The sequence below is a fragment of the Sitodiplosis mosellana genome, unplaced genomic scaffold, assembly GCF_009176505.1.
Source record: "Sitodiplosis mosellana isolate CC-2019 unplaced genomic scaffold, AAFC_SMos_1.0 Smas_scaffold_6197, whole genome shotgun sequence".
NCBI classification, from domain to species: domain Eukaryota; kingdom Metazoa; phylum Arthropoda; class Insecta; order Diptera; family Cecidomyiidae; genus Sitodiplosis; species Sitodiplosis mosellana.
Genome location: NW_022601438.1, coordinates 4,719,151 through 4,741,908, shown reverse-complemented (window position 1 = coordinate 4,741,908; position 22,758 = coordinate 4,719,151). Strand labels below are relative to the sequence as shown.

General features: G+C 38.0%; 1 protein-coding gene across 13 annotated transcripts in view; it reads right to left on the bottom strand.

The window, feature by feature from the left end:
- The window catches only part of LOC129577346 (exostosin-1), a 121,251-nt gene that overhangs the window by 17,712 nt on the left and 80,781 nt on the right, over positions 1-22,758 (bottom strand). For all 13 annotated transcript variants that reach the window (XM_055464175.1, XM_055464174.1, XM_055464176.1 and 10 more), the window contains 3 exons: positions 6,011-6,085; positions 3,710-3,836; positions 3,384-3,503 (listed from right to left, as the gene is read on the bottom strand). In XM_055464175.1, the coding sequence (XP_055320150.1) occupies positions 3,384-3,503; positions 3,710-3,836; positions 6,011-6,085 (322 nt within the window). The remainder of the gene's footprint in view (positions 1-3,383; positions 3,504-3,709; positions 3,837-6,010; positions 6,086-22,758) is intronic.

Below are 22,758 nucleotides of genomic sequence, written 5' to 3'. Positions count from 1 at the left end.
ATCCCATAAGATATGTTCTATTCGAATGAAGTTTGTACACGTTATTTCTTTTTCTGTTTCAGTTGTCTTCCACCGAAAATTGGTCGAATTATTTGATTTTAGTTTAGCGTGCATATTTTACTCGCGAAATATACACACAATTTTAGAGGTTATACGGAGGAATGTGCTAATAGTGATAGTATGACTTGCGTTTTCTTCTTTCCTTTAGTCGATTTTCATAAGATAGAGAGCGCGCACGCGAGAGAAAGAGAGAGAGAGAGAGAGAGAGAGAGAGAGAGAGAGAGAACAATAGACAACAAAAACCAAGTGGAAAAGAATAGCATGCGTCCGTTCGTTCGACAAATGGATCAGTTGCAAGGCAAACAATGTGCATGGCACATAACGCATAAGTCACCAAATTCAGTTTATTATAGTTTTCTTGTGCCATGAATAAGTTCCAAGTTACATTTTAAATTATATTAGAGTTGCAAGTTTCGTTCGCCGCCTGTCATAGGACGTTAAGCAAATAATAAAGACGATGATCGTATGATTTGAACTTTAGAATGAGGGCCCAATGCATTCCAATATCTTGGAAAGTTTTGATCAAAACTTAATGCATACTGTGTGCGTTTGTGTGTGTGTGTGTGTGTGTGTGTGAGTGTGTGTGAGTGTGGATTAAGAAAAGTCAGCAGGTAACGAATGAGAGACGAAACGCGGGCTTTATCACAATTTCAACCAAATTTTCTAATCGTCTAATCATTGCAAATCTGTTTTGCTTTAGCACCATCCAAAAGTGAAACAAAACTAAAACACAAAAACACACACACGTTGGGGCTAGTAACGAGAACAACTTTGCATATCAAGTCGAATACTTCAAAATTGATTTAAATCACGGAATGAGAGTTTGGTGCAATGAAACTGTTTGCAAAGTTCCAATGCATGTGCATGTGCATTTGTGTTCATTGTATGCAATGCGCAACAAATGGTAAACCGAAAACAGATGCTTTTGCTTGGTTTACTGTGTAGTTTCCATATGAGCTCGTGTTTGAAGTGTCGACATCCATAAAGTAGCCATAGCATTATCAGGCCAAAGCACATAACACACCACAAACATTTTGCATTCTTGCGTTCAAATTTCTTTCCACAATTGGCACGTATTCGAAAGAAGAGCGAGTGAGGGAGCGAGACGATAGGACGATAGGACGAGAGCATCGTTTGATTTGCACATCGAGCATCTACTCTGTGTGCATTTTCTTGTTGCAGCGCCTAAAATTGGCCAAACCATTGCTTACGATTATTATCAGGCAGCATCGTGTATGGCCTACATACGTCCACACATATGCACGATATGAATGAAAATGAAATGCTATTTGCTGCATTGTTTCGCTTAAGCACGAGCATTTATCTTAAAATTATTTGTATTGATACACAACGATTCAGCATAAATTTGTGCTGCAAAATAGGCTGGAATGGCCCATGGCTTTGGATTCGAGTCAAATTCGCATCAGCTGTGTGTGTGTGTGTGTGTGTGTGTGTGTGTGTGTGTGTGTGTGTGTACCGATGGAAAGTTATTTCCGAAACTATTATGATTCTGCAATTAGATTAGTAGGTGTTGACTTCTAATATATATGTTATGCATATGATTGTTGGCATTTGTGTGCATTTAATATTTACGTGATGAATTGACCACTACTAGAAAATCTGACCCAATTGGATTGAAAGAAAAAAAATTGAATCATTTGAAAGTTCTAAAAATGTTCGCTACTTTATTTTTCTTTTCATTCGTTTCAAAACCATTGGCAATAGAGCTGTTACCGTCGTTCCAAATCAAATAGAATGTCATTTTAATTTGGGCCCTGTTAGTGAGCATCATCACAAAGAGAGCAAAAATGACGATGGTGACGATGACGCTGTAATTGAATTTTCCTTATGCGACACAATGGGCGTATTGAGTTGTTTGAACTACTTCAATCGCCATATGAATAATTATTTCATCATTAGATCAGTTTTTGGGGGTGCTCTCTGCATTGTTGTGACTGAACATGAATATTACAACATCAGAACTGTGTCGACTGTGATTCGTCCGTCTTTAAAACCAAGAATTGAACATTCAAGTAGCACAGACAATGAAGTCATAACTAATTAAATCGGAAAGTTTGTACGCTTTGCTGATTTTCTCGGTCAATGGCTCTCGTTCTTGTTTTTGTCCTCACACTTTCTTTGCCTGTATCTCTATTTGTCTTCGTTTCGCCGTGTCTGTGCCTGTGTTTGAGTCAGGGTGTTATGTTTTCATATTGCACAGTTTGTAAGTTGAATCGGTTGGTGCAGTTGTCGTTCATCCGCTGTCAGCCTATTGTGTGCAAACCATCAACTTACTTTTCTGTTCATCTTTCGTAGAACTTTGCGTTCAGTAACCACATTACAATGGTTTAGTTCCCGGTGACCTGGGCTCTGTTATACGTTATTGAAAACAAAATAGTCTTACATGTTTCGCTTCAACTTATGATCGTTTCATATCAATTTGTGTCAAAGAAATTAGTTCAACATGTTTTTTGCTCAGAATGTTTTTTTTTGTTCCTTTTCCCAAAGCTTTTAACGAAAAGAAGAAGCGAGAAAAAAATACAACCCAAACCCAATTATCCATGATACAAGGTTCTTTCATGAATTTTTTATAGATTTGTTCAGATTTTTTCTTCTCTCTTTTCTTTTTTTTTCTTCTCAATTTGTTGATTCGATTTTGATATGAGAGTAACTTTTATGTTTGTTGTAGGTGGAATCTGTCCCTGAACTCTGACGTGAGCTTGATGAGCTACCGACGCTTTTTTTTCAGTATACATCGTATTAAAATGGTACGAATAGGCCATTAAATGGCCTTCATCCGCTAAAACGTCTATTAGAATATTGTATTCGATGCTCACACAAACTGAATGTTGATGTTGATATTCTTTTTGCCGTTTCACAATTAAAATAAAAGCACAAATTTTCTTTATGTCATTTAATCGAGAGGCTTTTGTATACAGCTGACTCGAATTGAACGGAAAGATACATAGCACACACTTACATTCTATTTGCGTTGATTCAATGTGGCAACGAATTGAAGTTTTCCACGAGGGAGTAAGTGAAACAGAACATGCGGAAACATATTCAATTCACCGAAACAGACCAAACGACAAAATTGAACAAAACTCTGTGTGTATGTGTGTGACGCACACACTTTGCAAAAGGTCTTTCCAATCATACACAAATACCGTGCACGATACAGGAAAAAGAACAGAGCAAGTGAACAAAAATAGAGAGATGAAATCAAAAGAAGGAATCTTTTCATTTCCAGGTTAATGTTATATGGTTTTTTTTTTATGTGTGTTCAGAATATATGTAATATTACGTATATCTATAGTAGTTACCTCGAAGGTTGTGAATACAATTTTTTCGATGGATCCAAAGTAACGTTCCCACAACATTTGCGTTTGTTGTCGTAGCGCCAAGATTTTCGTCGCTGATATCGATCTTACTATTTCTGGAACCTTTTTGATAACATAAACAAAACGCTCATTATTTTTAATTGAAATTCAACGAGAGAAAATGAGATATGAGAGAGTGGGTGAGTGGTAAAAATGAGAATGTTCTGAAACTCCTTCGTTCCGATGTTGCAGAACGAGAGCGAGCAAGAGAAGAAAAAAAAAACTCTCTCACACACCGAACGAAAAATTGAAATGAGAATGTGGCTTACTTGTAACAAAAGTCGTTCATCAGCCCAAATGGCAGCCATTTTCCAATCGATTTTTGATTCAAATGGAAGTGCCCACGAATTTGATAGCAATATGGGTATACAGCCGGCTTGAAGCGCCTCAAGGAACCTATAAATTAAAACAAAAAGTTTAAACTCCATAATTAAAATATGATTATATCTTTCATTGAACCATGAACAGTTTTACAGTTCGTTCCATCTTCATTTTCATATCGGGCAAAACTAAGTAAGTATGCGCCTTATTTTCATATTTTTTTTCTCTTTATTTCTTCTTTTTCGGCTTCTGCTCTTCCCATCGTCGTCGTCGTTGTAAATTTCAATTCCGAGGGTGAAATGAATACCGAATTTGTCACAGAAGTTCTTAGTTGCCAAGCGATATGTTTTTATAAGTCAGTGGCAAAACTGTTAAGAAGCTTTATTTGTCGAATGAGCAGCAATTGTGCACAAATTACACCGTTGGTGTGGCAGCATGTGGACGATCGAACGGGCAAACGAATGAACGAGCGTTCACGCGCGATAAATGAAATCTCAATGTGGTATCAATATTGTTTTTTCTCTCGCTTCGTTCCTTTTTTTAATTGAGAGTCTGGTTATGAAATCCGATGTATTGTGTTTACTTATGCATATCACATTGAACAAGGGAATAATTGCAAGCGATGCAAAAAAAAACATACACATACAGAAGTTATGAATCAAATGTGTTAGCAACAACAACAAGAATAGTAGTGACAACGAAGAAGCGACAAGAGACTAAGAACGATGGCCAGCATTCAGTAGAATTGCAGTGACATCAATTTGATAAAATGACAATGACACTGTCAAAGCGATGACATAATCATAATTACACGAGGGAAAAATACTACTGAACACAGGGAGCGAACAAGCAAGGAAAAAAAAAATCCCGGCAAGCTAGATAAACCAACAGCGATAAAACAGCACTCTCCTTCTCTTTCCATCGCTGCCTCATTGTGCAAAAATGTCAAGAGAGAAAAATAGAAAAAAAGTAGCAGCACACGGCTCACACACACAGTCACGCAGTGACAGATAAGAACTGATGTTGCAAATGCTGTTTGGGGAAAGCTTAGCATTTTCTTGCCTTAAATGTGTGGAGCTGTTCTTTGCTTCGTCTCGTCTACAAATATTTCCCTTGTGTCATTTTTGCTCAATTTTCGCTCACCCGTCCGCTGTTTGTGCCAGTGAGAGCGTGTGTGTGTGTGTGTGTGTTAGAAAGTCTTTTTTCGATGCATTTCCAGACCACTCTCCAGCAATGTCATTCAAACGGCAGACGTTATCAGCACCAAGTATTTGGTTCCTGTTTGAATTTGCTTTAATTAAATTCCATGTTCCGAAGTACGACAGAGAGAGAGAGAGAGAATGAAGGCAATAGAATGCATTTTGTTTATCGCAACTGTTGAAAATCGGTGTGTATACATATATAAACTTGGTGTCCGAAAATATTAGTTTCACTTGCATATTCCAATGTCGCTTTTTCTTCTATTGTCCGTATTCTTGATTTTCTTTCTACTGTGCTGTGGAAGGTTGTATTCGGTTGCGAACACACACAAATATGTACTTTTTACTGGCAACAACAAAGAATATATCACATAAATACGACAATGTAAATACTTTGTTTTGAATTGCCCCGGAAAAAAAATGTACCGTTGTTAGGCGTCACTATTCACCGAAATCTCATTTCATTAAGAATGTTTTCTCGTAGGCAATGAAAGATGTTGAGTAGGAGAGAGAAAGAAAGAAAGAAAATAACTTTGACGAAGACCGATTCTACGTTCATGCTCAACAAGAAAAGAAAATGGAAGAATAGGAAATTGGGAGAGAGACATAGCGAGCCAACCAACCAACGAATGAACAATCGAGCGAAAAACCAAATTGAGTCGCTTTGCTGAAGTTTCATTTTGTCAATTGATATTAATAAGTCTATATTAAATATTCTTCGACATATTATCCTCGGCTTAATTTAATCTATTATATATAATTTAATGCATTATTAAATGTTTTTCGAGTACTTTGTTTGCCAAAAATAAAGAAACCATTCAATGGCTTCGTATTGCTACTGCTGCTACTGCTGTCAAGGCTCCACACCACAATCCCGCTCGTTTATTTGCTCGTTCCGGCGTCCATAAATAGCCCGAGTGCGGCTGCTTTTAATGGACGATTGAGCGAAACTGAATTGACCGATAATAACGTAAATTGACTCGGCAAAATATTGAATACAATATTTTCAATGCGAAAGAAGGCAGAAACGAAAGAAGGGAAAATATTTACCTGAATGAACCTAAGCGTCGTCCTCGGGGCACCAAACAAAATGTCGAATTCAATAGCAAGGTTTCATAGTCATATCTGTGGAAGAGAAAAAAAAATGAGTATTTTTTTTAGAAAAATGGTGAAGCTGAATATTTTCTTCATTTCAATAATTCATTTTGAGGCTTTTATTTTGTTTCGCTGTCTGTTCGTGGTAGTGGTCGTTTCAATTATTCCATCAATTTTAACATTTTCTGTATTAATTTCAACAAAGCATTGAAGCGGCTGGCTAAGTACCGGTGCTGGTGAACAGAAAGAGAAGCATATAAAACACACGAGGCACGAACGGCAGCTATTTGTGTGCACGCGTGCGTTGCTTATGATCTGTCTCGTGTGTTGTATATGCTTCTCTTTTTGTTTCTGTGTGAATGCAAGAAACAAACACTGTGTGTCAGTATCGTTAAATGAACGACCGCGCGTCACAGCGAATATGCACGCAACCAACAGCAGATCTGTTCACCAGCAGCGCTACATAGCCAGCCTCTTCAATGCTCTGAATTTTAATAACTAATAAAGAAATTCACAATGTTTTCCTTCTCTTCTTCTTCTTCTTCTTCTTCTTCTTCGAACAACTCACAAGCGGGTCGTCGCAAGTAAATTGTCGATATCATCGTTGAAAGAGCGAGCAATGTTTATACTAGCCTGCAATCGAAACCGATTTGTTTGGTTACGGAAATAAAACGCACTTCTTTTTTTGTCATATTCTACCTTCGTATGGTTTTTCGTATGATGAAACCAAAATCGAGGCTAATTTTTCTGTTGTTAACTAGTAGCTGAAATTATGCTGCGGTAATTTGGTTCAGTAACAATGCAATAAGTTAACTCGCTGATTCTCATCGTCTGCATATTATGGCCCAGAGACCGTTGGGGTTTCGTCGAATGGCTTTAAACGTTGCAATGGCACTTTTAATATTGTTACATCCGTAGCACATACACACACACACTCACGCTCACTAATAGGAAAATTACATCGTGTATTCATCTTGCTCTCGATGTCATTGATATGAAATAACAGCGAAACGACGACGTAGCGGTAGCGACGATGAGAAAAAACGGGTAGCACCGAGTAGTGTGCAAAAAATTGTCCAAAGTTGAGAGAGCGTTCAGTTCGTTTGGATGGTCGATCGGTTGGTCGGTCGGTGTGCAAAATGTGTAGAGCAAGAAAGAGAGAAAAATTAAAGCACCGGCGATTACGTTGTAAGTGTGTCGAGTGTGAATCGACGAAAATACAAGCATTCCGTGAAAATCGTCGTGCTGTTGTCGTTCGTTTTTCTCGTTGGTTGCCGCCATCACCGCCACTGCTGCTGCTATGTGCAAGTGCCTCTTTTTTCTGTTTGTGGTCGTCGTCGTCGTCGTCTCAATTTTATTCCATTGTTGCTACTCATTTTGGTGCATCTGCTTTCATTCGATCCGTTTAATTCTCGCTTATTTTGCATTTCATTTGCATTTTTGACCCTTGAAATCCTCGTTTGTTATGTGTGATATCTCTCTGTGTATACCGGGCTTTTTGCCACGATCATTGTACTATCCCGTGTCATGTGTATGCGTTTTTTGTTCGGTCGTGTACGTTTTTTTTTTTTTAATTTATTGTATTCATCTTCGCTTGTGTGTCGTTTGTCTCTCTGGCCAATGTGGAAAAATGGGGATGCAAAAGTGTGTGCAACGAACGAGGTGGAACCGAACAATTCGATCCTCGCTCACAACACACATAGACGAAGAGCGAGAGAGAGACTGTATGGCCGATGGACACATGAATGTGCAACCGGATACCCCAGAACATCTCGAATGGATGAAAGCTGCTTTTTCAGCAGATATGTAAATTATGCCACCAATTTTCACGTAAACGATGCAAGTGTGTGACAACCACAGCACCGAATTGCTTAATACTCTCCCGCTTTCTATTTCTCTTGGTCTCCTTTCGTATGTGTGTATGTTTGTATTTGTGAGAGCACAGTGCATACTGCACATTCGTCGTGAGTGCCCTTTTCTCACTTTATTCCGTTTGCCTCGCAAAAACGATGGCTGTTTACTACTCGACATAACAGTTTAATTACCGATCTACTAGCAAAATTCATGCAAATACCATCTTTATACGCATAAATATATTGCCTGCGCTTGCTTGCTGTTGTTGTTGTTGTTGTTGTTCCTACTGCTGCTACTGCTATGTGTTTAGTTTATTTGCCAATGTTTGAGACTTGCTATGTGTTTATTTTAAACTTTTTATGTGACTGTTGATGTTGGCGTTTCGCTGGCTCGAGTTTGCCTCATCATGTTCGCCTTTTCCCTACATTATCCTTCTCTTTCTTTCTCTCACCCTCTGTCTGTCTGTTCACTTTTTTTTCCTTTCTGTTCTGCTCCCCACATTCTCATTTTACTGTCCGGAAAATTTATAAATCATAAATCTTCGGTCTCGCTTCTGTAAAAAGCGGTTGCGAGCAACAACGCGCGCAAAAACAGAAAGAAATACTAGATAGAATACGGTGAGTAGAAGCCGATTTTCCATGAAGCCGGAAATGGAAAGAATAAAACGACAACAGCGAAAAAGCCACAGCGATCCCGTTGAAGGCGGGCATACAAAATAAAGTGTGTGTGTGTGTATGTGGGAAAAGAGCAACTAAATATTGCGGCAAATGAGCAACGAAAATGAGAATAAACGCCTTAAAATTCCAATTTAATGAATGCACCGCGCTCATTCTACACACATTAGTTACGGCCACTAATTGTTGTTATCGAAATCGCCCAACCACGCTTTCAACACACACACACACTTTTTGCAAACATATAAATTTCCATGGCAAAACAATCATCGACAACACAATTTACCGGTGGTTGAACGAGAGATTAAAAAAAACGAGAACGCATTAAATCGATCAAACGTTAATCTTTTTTTTTATTCCAAAAAATGTGCCATAATTGATGCCATCTGAAGTCTCAATGGCAACATCATTTTCACGATTTTAACTGTATTTATTATGAAATGTTGACAATTAAATCTTTCTTCATGTATTTATAAATTGTATCAATTGGACCGGGCGAACAGACGAAACGAGCACATAAGCAAATACACACACATATAACGTATGCATTTAATACATTTAACCAATCAAAAATAAATAAACGATACAAATGCTGTTTCTCCGGCGTTGCACTCCGAAATGAAGCAAAAACACTGAACACAGCAAAGGAAAGCGAATTGGAGGAGAGAGAGAGAGAGAGAGAAAGCGCGGAAACAGCAGAAAAAGTGGCAGAAGAGTGGAGAGGTAAAGAGAGCAAAAAAAGCTGTTCAGCAGTTTACATGACTTTTTTCCGCATGCAGAAGCAGATTCAGTACTCGCTCAATTGGGTGATGTAATCCAAAGAGTTTTTTTTGTCCGGATTTTATCCGCTTTTCAATTTACACCAGAGGTAAACAAGACTGGCATTATTGGTTTCTGGTTACGGCCCGGATATGCATGTATGACCAAGGGATAGAGAGAGAAAGATAGAGTGTGAGAGAGGGAGAAAGAAATGACCGTATCATGTGTGCTCAACATCAACCTATGCCCTGCAACGGTGTTTGATCACTCCGGCCCTTTGCCTGCCGGTGATCCCTCACGGATCTCATCCTCCAATCTCTAATTAAAAAATCGGATTACAAAAATTATAACAGGCAAATGCACTTGCGAACCGAAAATCAGTTAACATGCAGATCATGTGTTAATTCAACAGACAAATATATTGCACAAGCTCATTAACAAATTGCATAAAGCGGACAGCAGCCGAATGGGTGACACATCAAAGCTGCCCCATATTGTTTGCACAATGCAATGCAAAGAAATACCTTGATTGTTGTGTCAAGCGTAGAGCGCGTAAATGTTGAGAATCATTTTCGATAATTGAAGTGATAATTAAAATGTTTCGTTTTAATTTGCCGGCGATCTTGATTGAAAGAGCGAGCGAGAGATGTGGAGCGAAACGAAAATACCAAATGATAAAGACGCCGAATGTAGCCGTTTTTCTTCATTAGAATGTATTACATAACACGGGCAGCAACCAAAATATTTACTGTGTGCCGTTCTTCTTTTTTTTCTTGTCTCGGTGCAGCAGTTTCATCGTTTGCACCATCCATATGCCACAATAATTTTCATTAATCCAGTACAGGAATTATATTGCACTCTTAATCCTCTAATAATTATAAAGTCACTCGCAGGAAATGAGTGGAATAAACCAACGCCAAAGAATTGTTGTTTTGCAGCGGCATATTTCTCTTCATCGTCGAAATCGCATTTTTGTGCCCTCTTAGTTCATGAAAATGAAGAAATAAAAAAAGCATTAATGCTAATGAAGAGCAGACACGAATTTCTTATGGTGCGAACTGGGGCTGCCAGCGATAGGAACAGAGACTGAGGCAGAACGAAAAAGAGTGAATGAGTGGTGAAAAAAAATAGAATTAAGAGACTGTTTGCTTTTCCGATGTTTATGTTGATTTTCACTATTATTTCATTTGAAGATGCAGTTACCACTCTACTTTTTATTCAGCTGCTCAAGCCATTCTTCTTTTTGTATCTTCTGGAGATACTTAAGCTTTGAATAGCGCGCATACTTTTCGTTCTTTGTTTTTATGTTTTATTTTTCTTCTTATCTTATGTTGCTCCTGCTTTTGCTGCTACTGCTACTGTTTTGTGTATTGGTCAAAATGAAGTGCTCATATGTTTGAAGCAAAAGTTGCTGTACTTCTCGAAGAAAATGACTACCATACTTTGAATTGTTTTATCAAAATGCATAAAAATAAGCAAACATACACAAAAAAATTGAAAAAAAAACACGAATGAAGGAAAAAACACATACACACAAAATGTGAAACTAGTGTGCCTGAGAGGCATCAAGATGTTTCATAGCAAAAGCATAATGAGGGAAAAAAGGGCGTTTTGAATGTCTGCATACTGAGTACTTAAAACTTATTAACTTAAATTAACAAGGGATTAGCCGTATCGCGTGCGCGTTGCTCAACATGTTTTTTTTTAAGCGGCGAAGCCGAACGAGATAGAAACGACGACGACGACGAAAAATTGTGAATTGAAATGCGCAATAACAACAGCATCGTGTTCCAACTGCACTATGGAGACTGATTATTACAGTTATCATTATAAAGCTAAACGTATTTCATTAAAACATAATCTTTTAAGAGCATTCGCTTGGCACTGCGTGTGAGCCTTAACTCCAGAGCTTTGCTGATGTGTTCGGTGTTTGTGTGTTCGTTCTCGAAAAACTTGCATTTTAATTCATTCTTAAATTTTGAACGTTTCACATTGTGTATTTCTTGATTTTCGCTCCCATTTCTTCCCTCATTCGGTATGTTCGATGTGCGTCTGCTCTTCAGTTGTGTGAGGAAAATCTTTGCATCAGCCAAGATCAAAAGTTGCGAGAGCAAGAGTCTGTTTCGGCATCTGTTCAGTATCATCATTGCGTTATAAATTCCATTCGATGCACGAAACTACGTGCATCTCTCTGCAGATGCTTCGTATTTTACGTTGTGTAAAGTAACTGTCAAAACTAAATTTTCGTATGCAATGGTGTTCTCTCTCGGCTCACTGTGCGTGTGAGTGTGTACGGCTCCGTTTGCAATCGTGCAGGAAGTAAGTATGGGTATAGTTTTCTGGCCAGTATTTTGTAATGCCCAAATTGCAGTATTATACATCAAAACCGCACCTATGTATGCACATTTTGGACCCTTTTACTTACATGTGTAAATCGGCGCCTCGGTGCTCACACACACATCGACCGGATTTAGTTTGTGAAAGAGCTTTGAAAGCCATAATGAGGCGAAACTCATTCAATTTATGATGATTGCGAATAAAACACATCGGAAGCGCTTGAGTCTCGACCCAACTCACACTTCTTTGGTATGGTGTGCGTCTCTGTGTCTGTGTAAATGTTCGATTTAAGTTTGAAAAGTGGTCGTTGCCGCCGTTGAATTCAAACATCACATTTTCCACAATAGCAATAAAAATCAGAAGAAATGTACATACACACTCACACTAAACTTAGCAAGCGATCGGAGTTCGATCATGCTAAACGAGTGAGGGAGAGAGAGAGAGAGAGGACATCTTACGATTTATCGATGAAAAGCCAACACTGAATTTTATATATTCAACACATGTTCAATGCAATGCTTATATCCAATGCCTATTCGATGTGTCTGTCTGACTGTCTACATGCTTTGCTGCGGCATTCGTTCCATTTTTTTTCCTTCTTTTCTATAAAGAATATATTAAATTGAATGAACCACATAGAAAAATGCACATTGATTCTGCCATAAGGTCGTGAAAATGTATTTTTTTACGCATTTGTGTATACACAAGCGACACAGCCAATTGTCTCTGTGCATTTTGCGAGAATTTTTTTGAGTGCATTTTTGTTTGGCCGTATATATTTATTATACATATAATATCTTGTATTCAATTTTTAATGGAAAAGTCAAATGCATCAAAACTATTTGTTTATGATGCAACAACAAAATGATTTTTTTCCTATTATTTTAGCACATTTTTTTATCTGCAGTGGGATTGTTGTTTGATTTTTTTTCTGTTCATTTTCTTTCACTGCTCATACATAACGTTATTCGCCCGATTTGGCATTATGCAAACGACGAATATGATATTGGCCATTTTGACATTTTCGCAATCTCACTTTCCCTCTCTTGATCTGCTGTTCTCTCTCTTCTCTTACTCGTCGTTGTGTGTCATACTTTACGATGCAACGGATTGATTCGATTGATTCGATCGAGAGAAAGAGCAAAGGAGAGGAAAATAAGTTTGAAACAAAAAATGAAATTTTATGGTTATTCAACTTATTAGAGGGAGATTGAAACTATGCAGTTTTCATGATAAATTTCCGCTGAACCATGCTCTTGAGAAACGGAAATGCGATCAAAATCGTCGTCTAGTCAAACTAACTGGCAGGAGAGATGACTGCAACATCGGATGCGCTTTTTTTCAACATCCTCGTTCACTCATTTTCTTTACACAAAAATACATACACAACCCTTTCTCTCATTCAGTGTGCTAGACATTTTTCCAGATGCAGTGCATAACTTGTGTTGATTCTCTGTGTAAAATGTGGGAAATGCACATCAGAGGAAGCGCTTTCAATATTCATAAATTTTCGTCGTCAACACACATACACTATACATATACACTCAGTGCCATGTCGTATCCTATTCGTGTTGTCGGTATAGTTGAATTCGTGTATCATCCCTTCAAAGTCGTGTAAGCCACTGTATAGATTACGATTGCATCAAGCTCCATAAATTTTGTATTGATATGCATTTCATTCCAAATGCAATTCAAAATGCCACGACCGACAACCAACCAACAGGGAGCAATGAGACAAAAAAAAACAATTCTGTTAAACAAAATGTGTGTGTGTGTGTGTGTGTGTGTGTGTGAGAGAGAGAGAGCATGAAGGAAAAATCCGCCGTCAACCGAAAACAGGGAGGAGAAAAAAAATAAAAAATGAAGCAAACGGAAAATGGACGGTTCGTTGCCTGAATCAAAGCACACACACACACACACACACACAAGCATCAAAATACAATGAATTCATTGTCTCTATCACCATATTTCACACCGAAAGCATGCTACAAAAATAAATGATCTATTTGACAAGAGGTACACAGTCACAATGTCGGACAGTGCTGGATTTTGGTGCGTAGAATTTTTTGTGTCTGTTTCAGCGCACAAACTAATCACGAGAATTTGTTACCTTATGCTATTTCCGTCAGTCGCTGCTTGATACCATACTCCCTCAACATATTGGTTAAAGTGTCTTACACGCTTAATTTTACGCAACAATCACATTCATGAATATTCACAGATTTAACCTTTGTATACGCGACGGGATAGAAAAAATAAACTGCTTTTTTTTTGTTGCTTTATCCAGCGATTGAATGTTTGTAATCACTTGATTTACGCAAAGGGCGAAAGTATTTATGTTGATAAATTGAAGGATTCATTTAAGCGTTCCATTTGTTCCATCCACCAGCCATGGGAAATTCAATTGAAGTCGAAAAATTTAATTGCTTTTCGTTTTAACAACTACACTCTAAAATGGCCTCTCGCTTTTTCACTCGGTGTGTTAGAAACGGAAATGTATAGAATGACTTATTTCGGATTATTAAAATACTTTCGCTTGGAGGGTGATTTTTGCCATTGGACTTTATAGTCAGAGATGTCGAAACGCAATCACTAAGTTTATTTAGGAAAATAATTGTTTGAAAGTAGACATCAAAGTAAAATGATTTCCACTTGCGTTGAAATCAGTGTGGCAAACAACAGAGTGGGAGGGAGACGGGCGGTTGGCGGCGATGTTAATATTTCAGGCTTGTATCAAGTACGGCTAAGATAGTATGGCAAGGCATCAGGTAGGTCCTTTGTCGAATTACCAACAAAGAAGTCGTACATTTCGAGCGAGATGGAAGTGGGTGATGTACAGAGTGCGGGGAGGCATGGGCTCGCAGCGACTAATGAAACGTGTTCATAATTGTAATGATTATTATCGTAATTATTAACAGACTGCTATAACACAAAATGGATGTTCCACAGGCGGTGTGCATGAAATTATCGAACCATGGCATCAACACAACATGCATATATACACACACACACACACACGAAAAGCGTTTGAGATATATGAAGAGGAAAAAAGTACAGCCCGTAGTGCTGATGGTGGAGATTCACAAGAAAGCAGCAGCAGTAGCAATCAAGTCAAGAATATTATTTTACATGTCATTAAAAGTGATACAAGCAAAGAGAGAATAACGTGGTGTGGTGTTGGCGGTGGTAGTGAGATAAGAGCAAGAGATATGGAGTGAGTTCTTGGTGGAAATGTTTTCGAAACGAAGTGACTGGAAGTGAGTAACATTTGTTCCCACTAGCAAATTGTATGGTTTTGTCGCGCATTCATGTTTATATTCTTCATTCTCATCACCAGCCGTATGTAAGGCATAAACTGTAGCACAAAATAGACAGACCACCTAACCGCATACGAAAACGTCGGCTGTTTTTCCCAACAATTTTATAGACACTCTGTTGGCATCAAAGTGTACAGATGCCAAAGATAAATACTATTGTCGTGATGCTTTGGGAAAAATGAAGCTGGTGGGTGCAATAATTTAATCTCTTTACATTTGATTTAACAGTGACTTTCCTTTTCCAAGCTAGTAAGTTGCCGTCGCTGCTGTTGTTATTGTTGTTAAAGTTTCATATTCTAGTCTATCTGGGCTGAATTGATATTTTACCAATATGTTTCATTTAATTTTCAAGTGCACTTAGCTCAATGTGGCCACCACACTTAATGGCCCCGTGTATATATTTTCCGTGTCAGCTTCAGCAGGCCGATATTCAAATGAAATTTCATTAAAATAAGTTAATTAATGGTGAATTTAATTAAGACACAATCCCTTCTACCGCTCGTCCGCGTCCCAATTGACTTTCGATCGGTCGACAGGATAAAGACCGTATGTATGGCATACATCGAGAATGTATCTCTAACAAGTGGAATTCGCATGATTCACACAATTAACAAATATGCATTTAAATGGCAGGCATGACAAGGCATCGGGGACTACACATTGCTTCGTATTGCTTTGAAATTAAAGACAAAAACCATGGCAATGGGGGGTGTATAGTCAACTTGCCTTCAACGAACAAACGAAACATTCTCAAGCAGCGCGCGCGCACGCGCACGCACACAGCAGCACCACATTTATGATTTTCATGTAAATAACTTAATTTGTGGTTAAATATTAGTTTGCGGTTTGGGAGTTCCACAAAACTAAACACACACCATGCACGCTGGCTTAGCACTTTCTAGAACACTTGTTTGTGTGCGGCTGATGTTGCCGCTCATGCAATGAAATTCACTAAACACCATTTGGAAAATACGGCCAAAATTTTCATAATTATTCTGAAAGCGATCGTTTTATTAACTGTGCGCTCAAAATGAAGAACTCACGAAAAGTTGTTTCATTTCAATCAAATTCAAGTTTATTTATGGTTTTTTTGTTTTCGCCAAATACTTCTTCAACTGACTGTACTGTATCGAACGAAATAATTCTACAAAATTCGCGATAAAATCTGTTTGAGTAATTAAATTTATTTGCAGCCATTGCAACTGATTTGCTTCAAAGCAGAACTATTCCGTCGTCAATAGTTAATTTCAAGGGACAATCCACTCAAAAGTAATACATAATACTTGCGAAGTAATACGAAGTAATACTAGGTAAAAGTGGTATTACTTTTGATAAAGTAATACTCCTTTTAAAAATAATACTATTGTTTGAAAAAAGTAATACTAAAGGTAATATTTACATTAGTATTACTTAAAGTAATCCTAATACACAGAAATACTTTTGAGTGGTTTGCCCCTCGGTTAATTTACTGTTAGTTTTTCAAATTCATTAGTTGTCAGAAGATGTGATTCAAAAGTGCGCGCAATAATTTTTGGCAATATTTTTAGCCCATGTTTATATTCTTGCATAAATAAATTCCAATGCATATCAATTACTTGTGGTCAAAATCAATATTTACCATCACATTTTCAATTGATAAAATGTTCGTGGTGTGGAAAAAATCTGTGCATAACTTGTTAAGTTATGGTGGCTTGTACACACACATATAAACACTCACATAGACATGCACTCACAGTGATCCACCTGAAATTCGGTTGATGCAATCGCATTTGAGCTGACGAGGATGGTGGGCTTCTCGATGTGCATCAAAATCAAAAATTGGTTTCAATATTGACACATGTTGGGCCACCCAATGATTTACTCCTTGCCTGGCGGTTTTCAGGTGCTCACTTTTCATGTGTGTGAATAAATGCATACGCAAACCAAACCCCATAATTATGTTTACGCTTGCTCGGTTGAGCTTTTCGCACGCTTGCTTGCTCTCATTCTCTTTTTCACCAGACGTTAATACACTCACGTTCACGCTTCTTCATCAATTACATAATAGAATAAGCATCTAATGTGAACGCATCAAATAATTAGCATTTCCACCTGTGCAGAGAGAAATGGATTCGGTATATGTGTGTGAATGTTTATGCAGTGCACATTTGTGTAAACGATTGTGCTTTTGCCAGATGCTTCTACTTTGTGCTTTTCACATCAATCCAATGTACCGGTTTTGGGATTATTCATTAAAACATTTTACGACGAATTTGAACGATATATTTCCAACAGTGCTCTCGATTCATCATCACCATTGAATCTTACACGCATATATGAAATTATTGCCGGTGCTGCATAAATTTGCTGCAATTGAAACGGACACATACGGCCAAAGGATGGTCGTTCACACAAACACACATGCACACACACTTGAAATTAAGTCGCCTGGAATGCAATTCAACAATTACTGCATATACTACATTGTGGTTTGATACTTAACATCATCTTTGAGATGATAATCATATGCGCAATTTAATAATTCAATAAAATTTTGGAACAAATGAAATTGCAACTTCAACCATCACAAACCGCACCGCACCATATTTTGCCCGGCAACGCAACAGAATAGAATTAAGTCCCTTTTCAACTTAACTGATTGACTGACTAAATGAGAGAGTGAATGATGAAAAGAAATTAATGATTCCTTTTATCGTAATTATTCGCTATATTGAAATTGGATGCTTTGTGCCATTTTACCGTCTTACACACACACAAAGTAATCATTTGCTCCATAACACAAGTCACCTAATTCATTTACGATTCTTTAATCATCTAATTAGTCTCACTAACCGAAATATCGCGTCTTCGTCTCCTTCTCTTCGCTTTTGTGCCTTTTGAACGTGCGATATTCACAATCTTACTCGTATAAAATGACGCTGTGCCAAACAGCAGAGATGAAATGCCGAAACTGCCTTAGAAATTTCCTCCATTTAGGATGATACATGTACCTTTCAATCAAAGCAACAACAACGAAATAAAAAAAACCGTCGGCAGAATATACATATATATAGTTGGAATGCAAAAAAGCGGCAATTTACTCACGGCAATTAGAAGCAAGCATGCTCCATTAAAATAAAATGTTTTTCTTGCATTAATTAGCAGTAAATAAGTGCATCAATTGAAAGTTTTCGCACAACGCAGCTCTCGAAGTGAAGAATACACAACATTCAACTTATTATTTGAAAATATTTAATTTTCGTGTCAAATTATTGTTGTGTGTCGGTGGCACACGTACACCGATTCTGTGCATTTAAATTTGTGGGTTGGTTGGGAATGAGGGAGGAAATGACAAGAAGCAATGCTGATGGAATTTTCGCAGGAAAATCATATTAAAGAGTGCGTGTAGGTGTGTGTGTGTGTGTGTGTGTGTGTGAGTGAAAGAGAGAGAAAGGGATTGAGTAGGTGCCTGAAGGTTTCAAGAATGCTTGTAATCAGTCGACAAAGACAATGTTATTAATTTCTTCGTCTCACGCGAACAACTGACGAACTACAATTGCAATCATAATGCTGAGACAGACGTAGACTGTTCGCATTGTATTCGATTGCGCTGCGTACACACAACGCACATATGTTGAATACATGCTCGCTACATGTGAATCGATTTGATTTGAGCAGAATGTGTGTATATGTGTGTGCTATGATGATGCAAATATTTTGGGTGCTCGTTTTATAACCAAACTTTTAACATGCATTTTGCAGCAAACTCATAAAAGGGGATGTGCTGATGTGATGTTTTTATGTTTAATAATTTTTGAACACGCTGGAAAGAGGTTTGATTTCATGTAAATTCGACATCATTGGCATCATTTTGAAAACCTTGGCATGATGACAACACACATTTACACACTCATGTGTGCACGCTGAAGAAGACGAAAAAAGTGGCACTCATCCCGAAAAAATTGTTGAGCAAAATAACATATACGATCGGGGCGTTAGACTGCTCCCGCTGCAACACCACAGTGTTTTCGCATAAAATTTTAGAAACGAACGAGAATTAAAAACTTTTCAAAACATTCGTAATAATAGTAAAGTTTTCCATGAGCAGGTATTTAACATCAACAAGCAACATCGGCAAAGAGCAACGCCACTCCTTCTCTCTCTCTCTTTCTTCCTCAAGCTTTCTTTCAGCGGTTTATTTTAGCAAAATTATAATAGCAAATAAATAAGATGCAAGTAATTTTGGTTTTTCGTACAAAGTTCCCTTATTTTTTTTGGTTTCTTTTTTTCTCGTCGCATCCTTTGGCCCCGGAAAGTTAGGCAGCATCACACGATTATATCTTTTGCGTGAATTGTCCAAAAGAAATTGTATGCCAACGACGGAACATTTTACTTACCGCATATAAAATATATATTATAATGCCGAGCGGGGAATTATTCGAATTTCGAGCGAGATAGCGCTCGATGAAAATGGTATAAAACTGAAGAGCGTATTGTGTTGGCACCCTGCAACGCTTAAATAGTAAATCCGCGAATTATGCAAATGTTAGCTGTAGTTAGCTTTTCTTTGGCACACGGCGCCCAAAAACACACACACACAAAATCCCACTTTGAATGGAACAGACGTTTTGTTTCCAGCCACCGCTGCTTGCCGTCACCATCGCTGCTACTGCTGCCGCTGTTTAAGACATTAATTCACCAAATGAATGGTTTTTCTGCTCAAACGATCAAAACTACTAGCAATTACAGCAGCACTATTCGACTGGTAACTTATCAGATACATTTGATCGTTTTTGACAATAGAAGCATTCGCCCCGCACCGCGCGCGCTACTCATTCATTCCATGTATAAACCATTTTAAGCGGGCAATGAAACATCAATTTCATTTGTCAGTATGCACTAAAATCTCTATGAAAACCAAAATGATCGTAACCAATTTTAATGCCACTTTAAAATCCCAAATCTCTCTCTGGCCCGCTTTCACTCATATTTCCACACCACGACTCCCCGCCTCCGTCGTTCGCACTTCGTCTCATTTCCACAGTGATTCATTTCGATTTAATGCAACTGTTGTGCGAACGTGCCTCAAATGCAAAAGCCAGGGCTCGATTCTTCTCAATGGAATCATTCACAAAAATTTATGATTCTCACAACCATTCCAAAGCTGATAAAGCAGCTTGGATGGTCTTGCATCCCATTGGCGCACGCATTTCAAATTCACTCGAACTTGTGTTTGTGTCTGTCTGTGGAAATGTTCAAATAATCGGTGCAATCAATGCGTTAAATTACCATGAAAGAGAGTCTGAGAGAGAGAGTCGGGTCATGGTTTATCAGCGGCAAAAATTCCATCGAAATGGGATGGCATTCACCTTCGAGTTTTTGTTTGTGAACTCACTAGTCAATTTGAATAATATGCTGGTTAGGAATGGTGCCGTCGTCGCCGTCATACACACACACACACACCAAATGTGCACTTTTCACGGTTGAGTCGATTCGAAAAATAGGCCCCGGACGCTTGCTCGTTGCATTTTCGCACAAGTGCCGTATTTTATTTGTACCGTCCACTGAATCAGCATGAATAAATTTAAATGCTTAAGTGATAAATCAGCGAAACCATGAAGCTCCGGCTAAAACTTCTTCCTCTCTTGCTCGCATACACAAATACAATCGCACACGTACACAATCTCTCGCTTGACTTTTGCCAAACAACACAATGGCCAACCTGTAACTACCGTTCGTCTCCCCGCTCGCAATAATGTGCAAGCACACTGTCTAATGTGTATAGGTGTGTATGTTTGCAACTGGAAAAAGCAAAGAAATTAACAATTATGTCAATAGACCTTTTGAAAATAAAATTTATGAAGCTGTATTCAAAATATGAGTGTCGTAAAAACCGGATATATGTATAGTCTAGTTGAACAAATAGCTGTTTGATGGTTTTTTAAACATTAAATTACTGTGAAATACCATTACAATTCCGATTCGTTTTGGAACTCAAAGACAAACGAAGACAATTTATAACAAACGTATCTGATCTGATTCATTTAATGGAACGTTGGTAGCAATTGCAGTGGGAAAAATTGCACGTGCAAATTCAAAGTTATCATTGCTAGTTAACTGAACGACTTATGTTTGTTTTCATTCACTCTGGCTAAACCTTTTTGGCTTGGCATGCAGTCAGCCAAGTGTTAGTGTTGCTGACGCCTGCCCGGCGATCATGAATCATAAAATGCATTTTAAGATTGTCACTGGGCAAAAAGGGACACTCACAAACAATATAAAAGTGCTTTAAGTTTTATTTATTCCAAAGTGCCTTCTTCAACCTTTTTAATTTAATAAATACTATTCATTTGGCTTGAGTCAAAAACTTGATACTTTCATAAAGGCTCATCTCGCTCTCGCTGTCTCTCTCTTTCTGCTTTTTGTCATGTTTGCATCTTCATTGTACTGTCCGCCTGCCTGACTACTACATATACATATTTCTCTCTGCGTCTTTCATTTCGGTAGTGGTAGTGGTGGTTGTGTATACGTGAGCGTGTGTTTATATTGTTGTGCCGCATATTCATTGATTTTCTTTTGGATCTTATTAACATTTTATTTCGTGTCTTGACTTTGTGCCGGGTCGCATTCTTCTCATCTTGGTCAGAGTTTTATTTGTGCGTCTGTGTGTCTCTGTATCGCAACCAAAGCTAACAGAAAAACTTTGTCATCGTTCATGGAGGATAAAAATTCTCAATTTTTTTCTCTCGTTTTTCTTTTTCGTTGTTCGGTCAACGGAAAACCACGAAAATATCGGATATAGGATCGCACACACACAAGTACACATTGGGCTGATGCGAAAAATGGGGAGGTCGTCGGGTGCAGAGCCAAAGAGTATCTTTCATAAACGTTGAACATTGATAAATGATTGCATTCATGCTCTGGTGTCATGACTTTATCGTCGCATACACATAATAATTTTTCATAGAAAATATGGATCAGTGTAAGGAACACGCTCATCCACACAAACACACGAAGAGGAAACGGAGAATGAACAAAGCGACAGAAAAGAAACTGATGACAAAAAAAAAATGTTTTTTTTTTCTCTTCTTCTTTTGAAATGATGCACATTTTGTGACCATCGTCATAACGACAACAACCGCATTGATTGTGGCCGACCAAAATGTTGACGAAAAATCGGAAGAGGATATGAAAAGAAATGAAAATCTCTAATCGTTAGTCATTTCATTGGCAGTATTAAATGTGATTGCAATAGAACCGTTGATCAGTTTATCGAAACCAAAGAGATGTTTTTTTTTGTGTTTCGTTTGTTTTCTTCCCCGAAATCCGAGAGAACCAGACAAAACAAGCACATAAGGACTTTTCGATGAAGAAATGTGAAACTATTGTACTCCATAAAATAAACACAAACATTACGGTATCAAAACAAGCAGCTGCCACACACAACTAAATCACACACACTGAAAGAAACCAATCGATCCATTTCGTTCCGTTCCGATTGCGTTCACAATGGCACATCCAGTGCTGTTGCTACTGCAAATGACCAACGACACATTGTTCCGTGTTCACTTCTTTTCGTGGTCATCGAAAAAGAAGGACACCCAGAAGAAAATGTCGAAGTGAAATAAAAACGTAAGGCGACACACAACACACACACACATGGAGTTCGTGGAATCAATAGAGAAAGAGACAGAGAAAAGGAAAAAAGGTCACACGAGAAAAAAAACGTGATCGTAATGAGAAATACGGTTTTATTCTATAGTTTTTCGCAACGTGTAATACA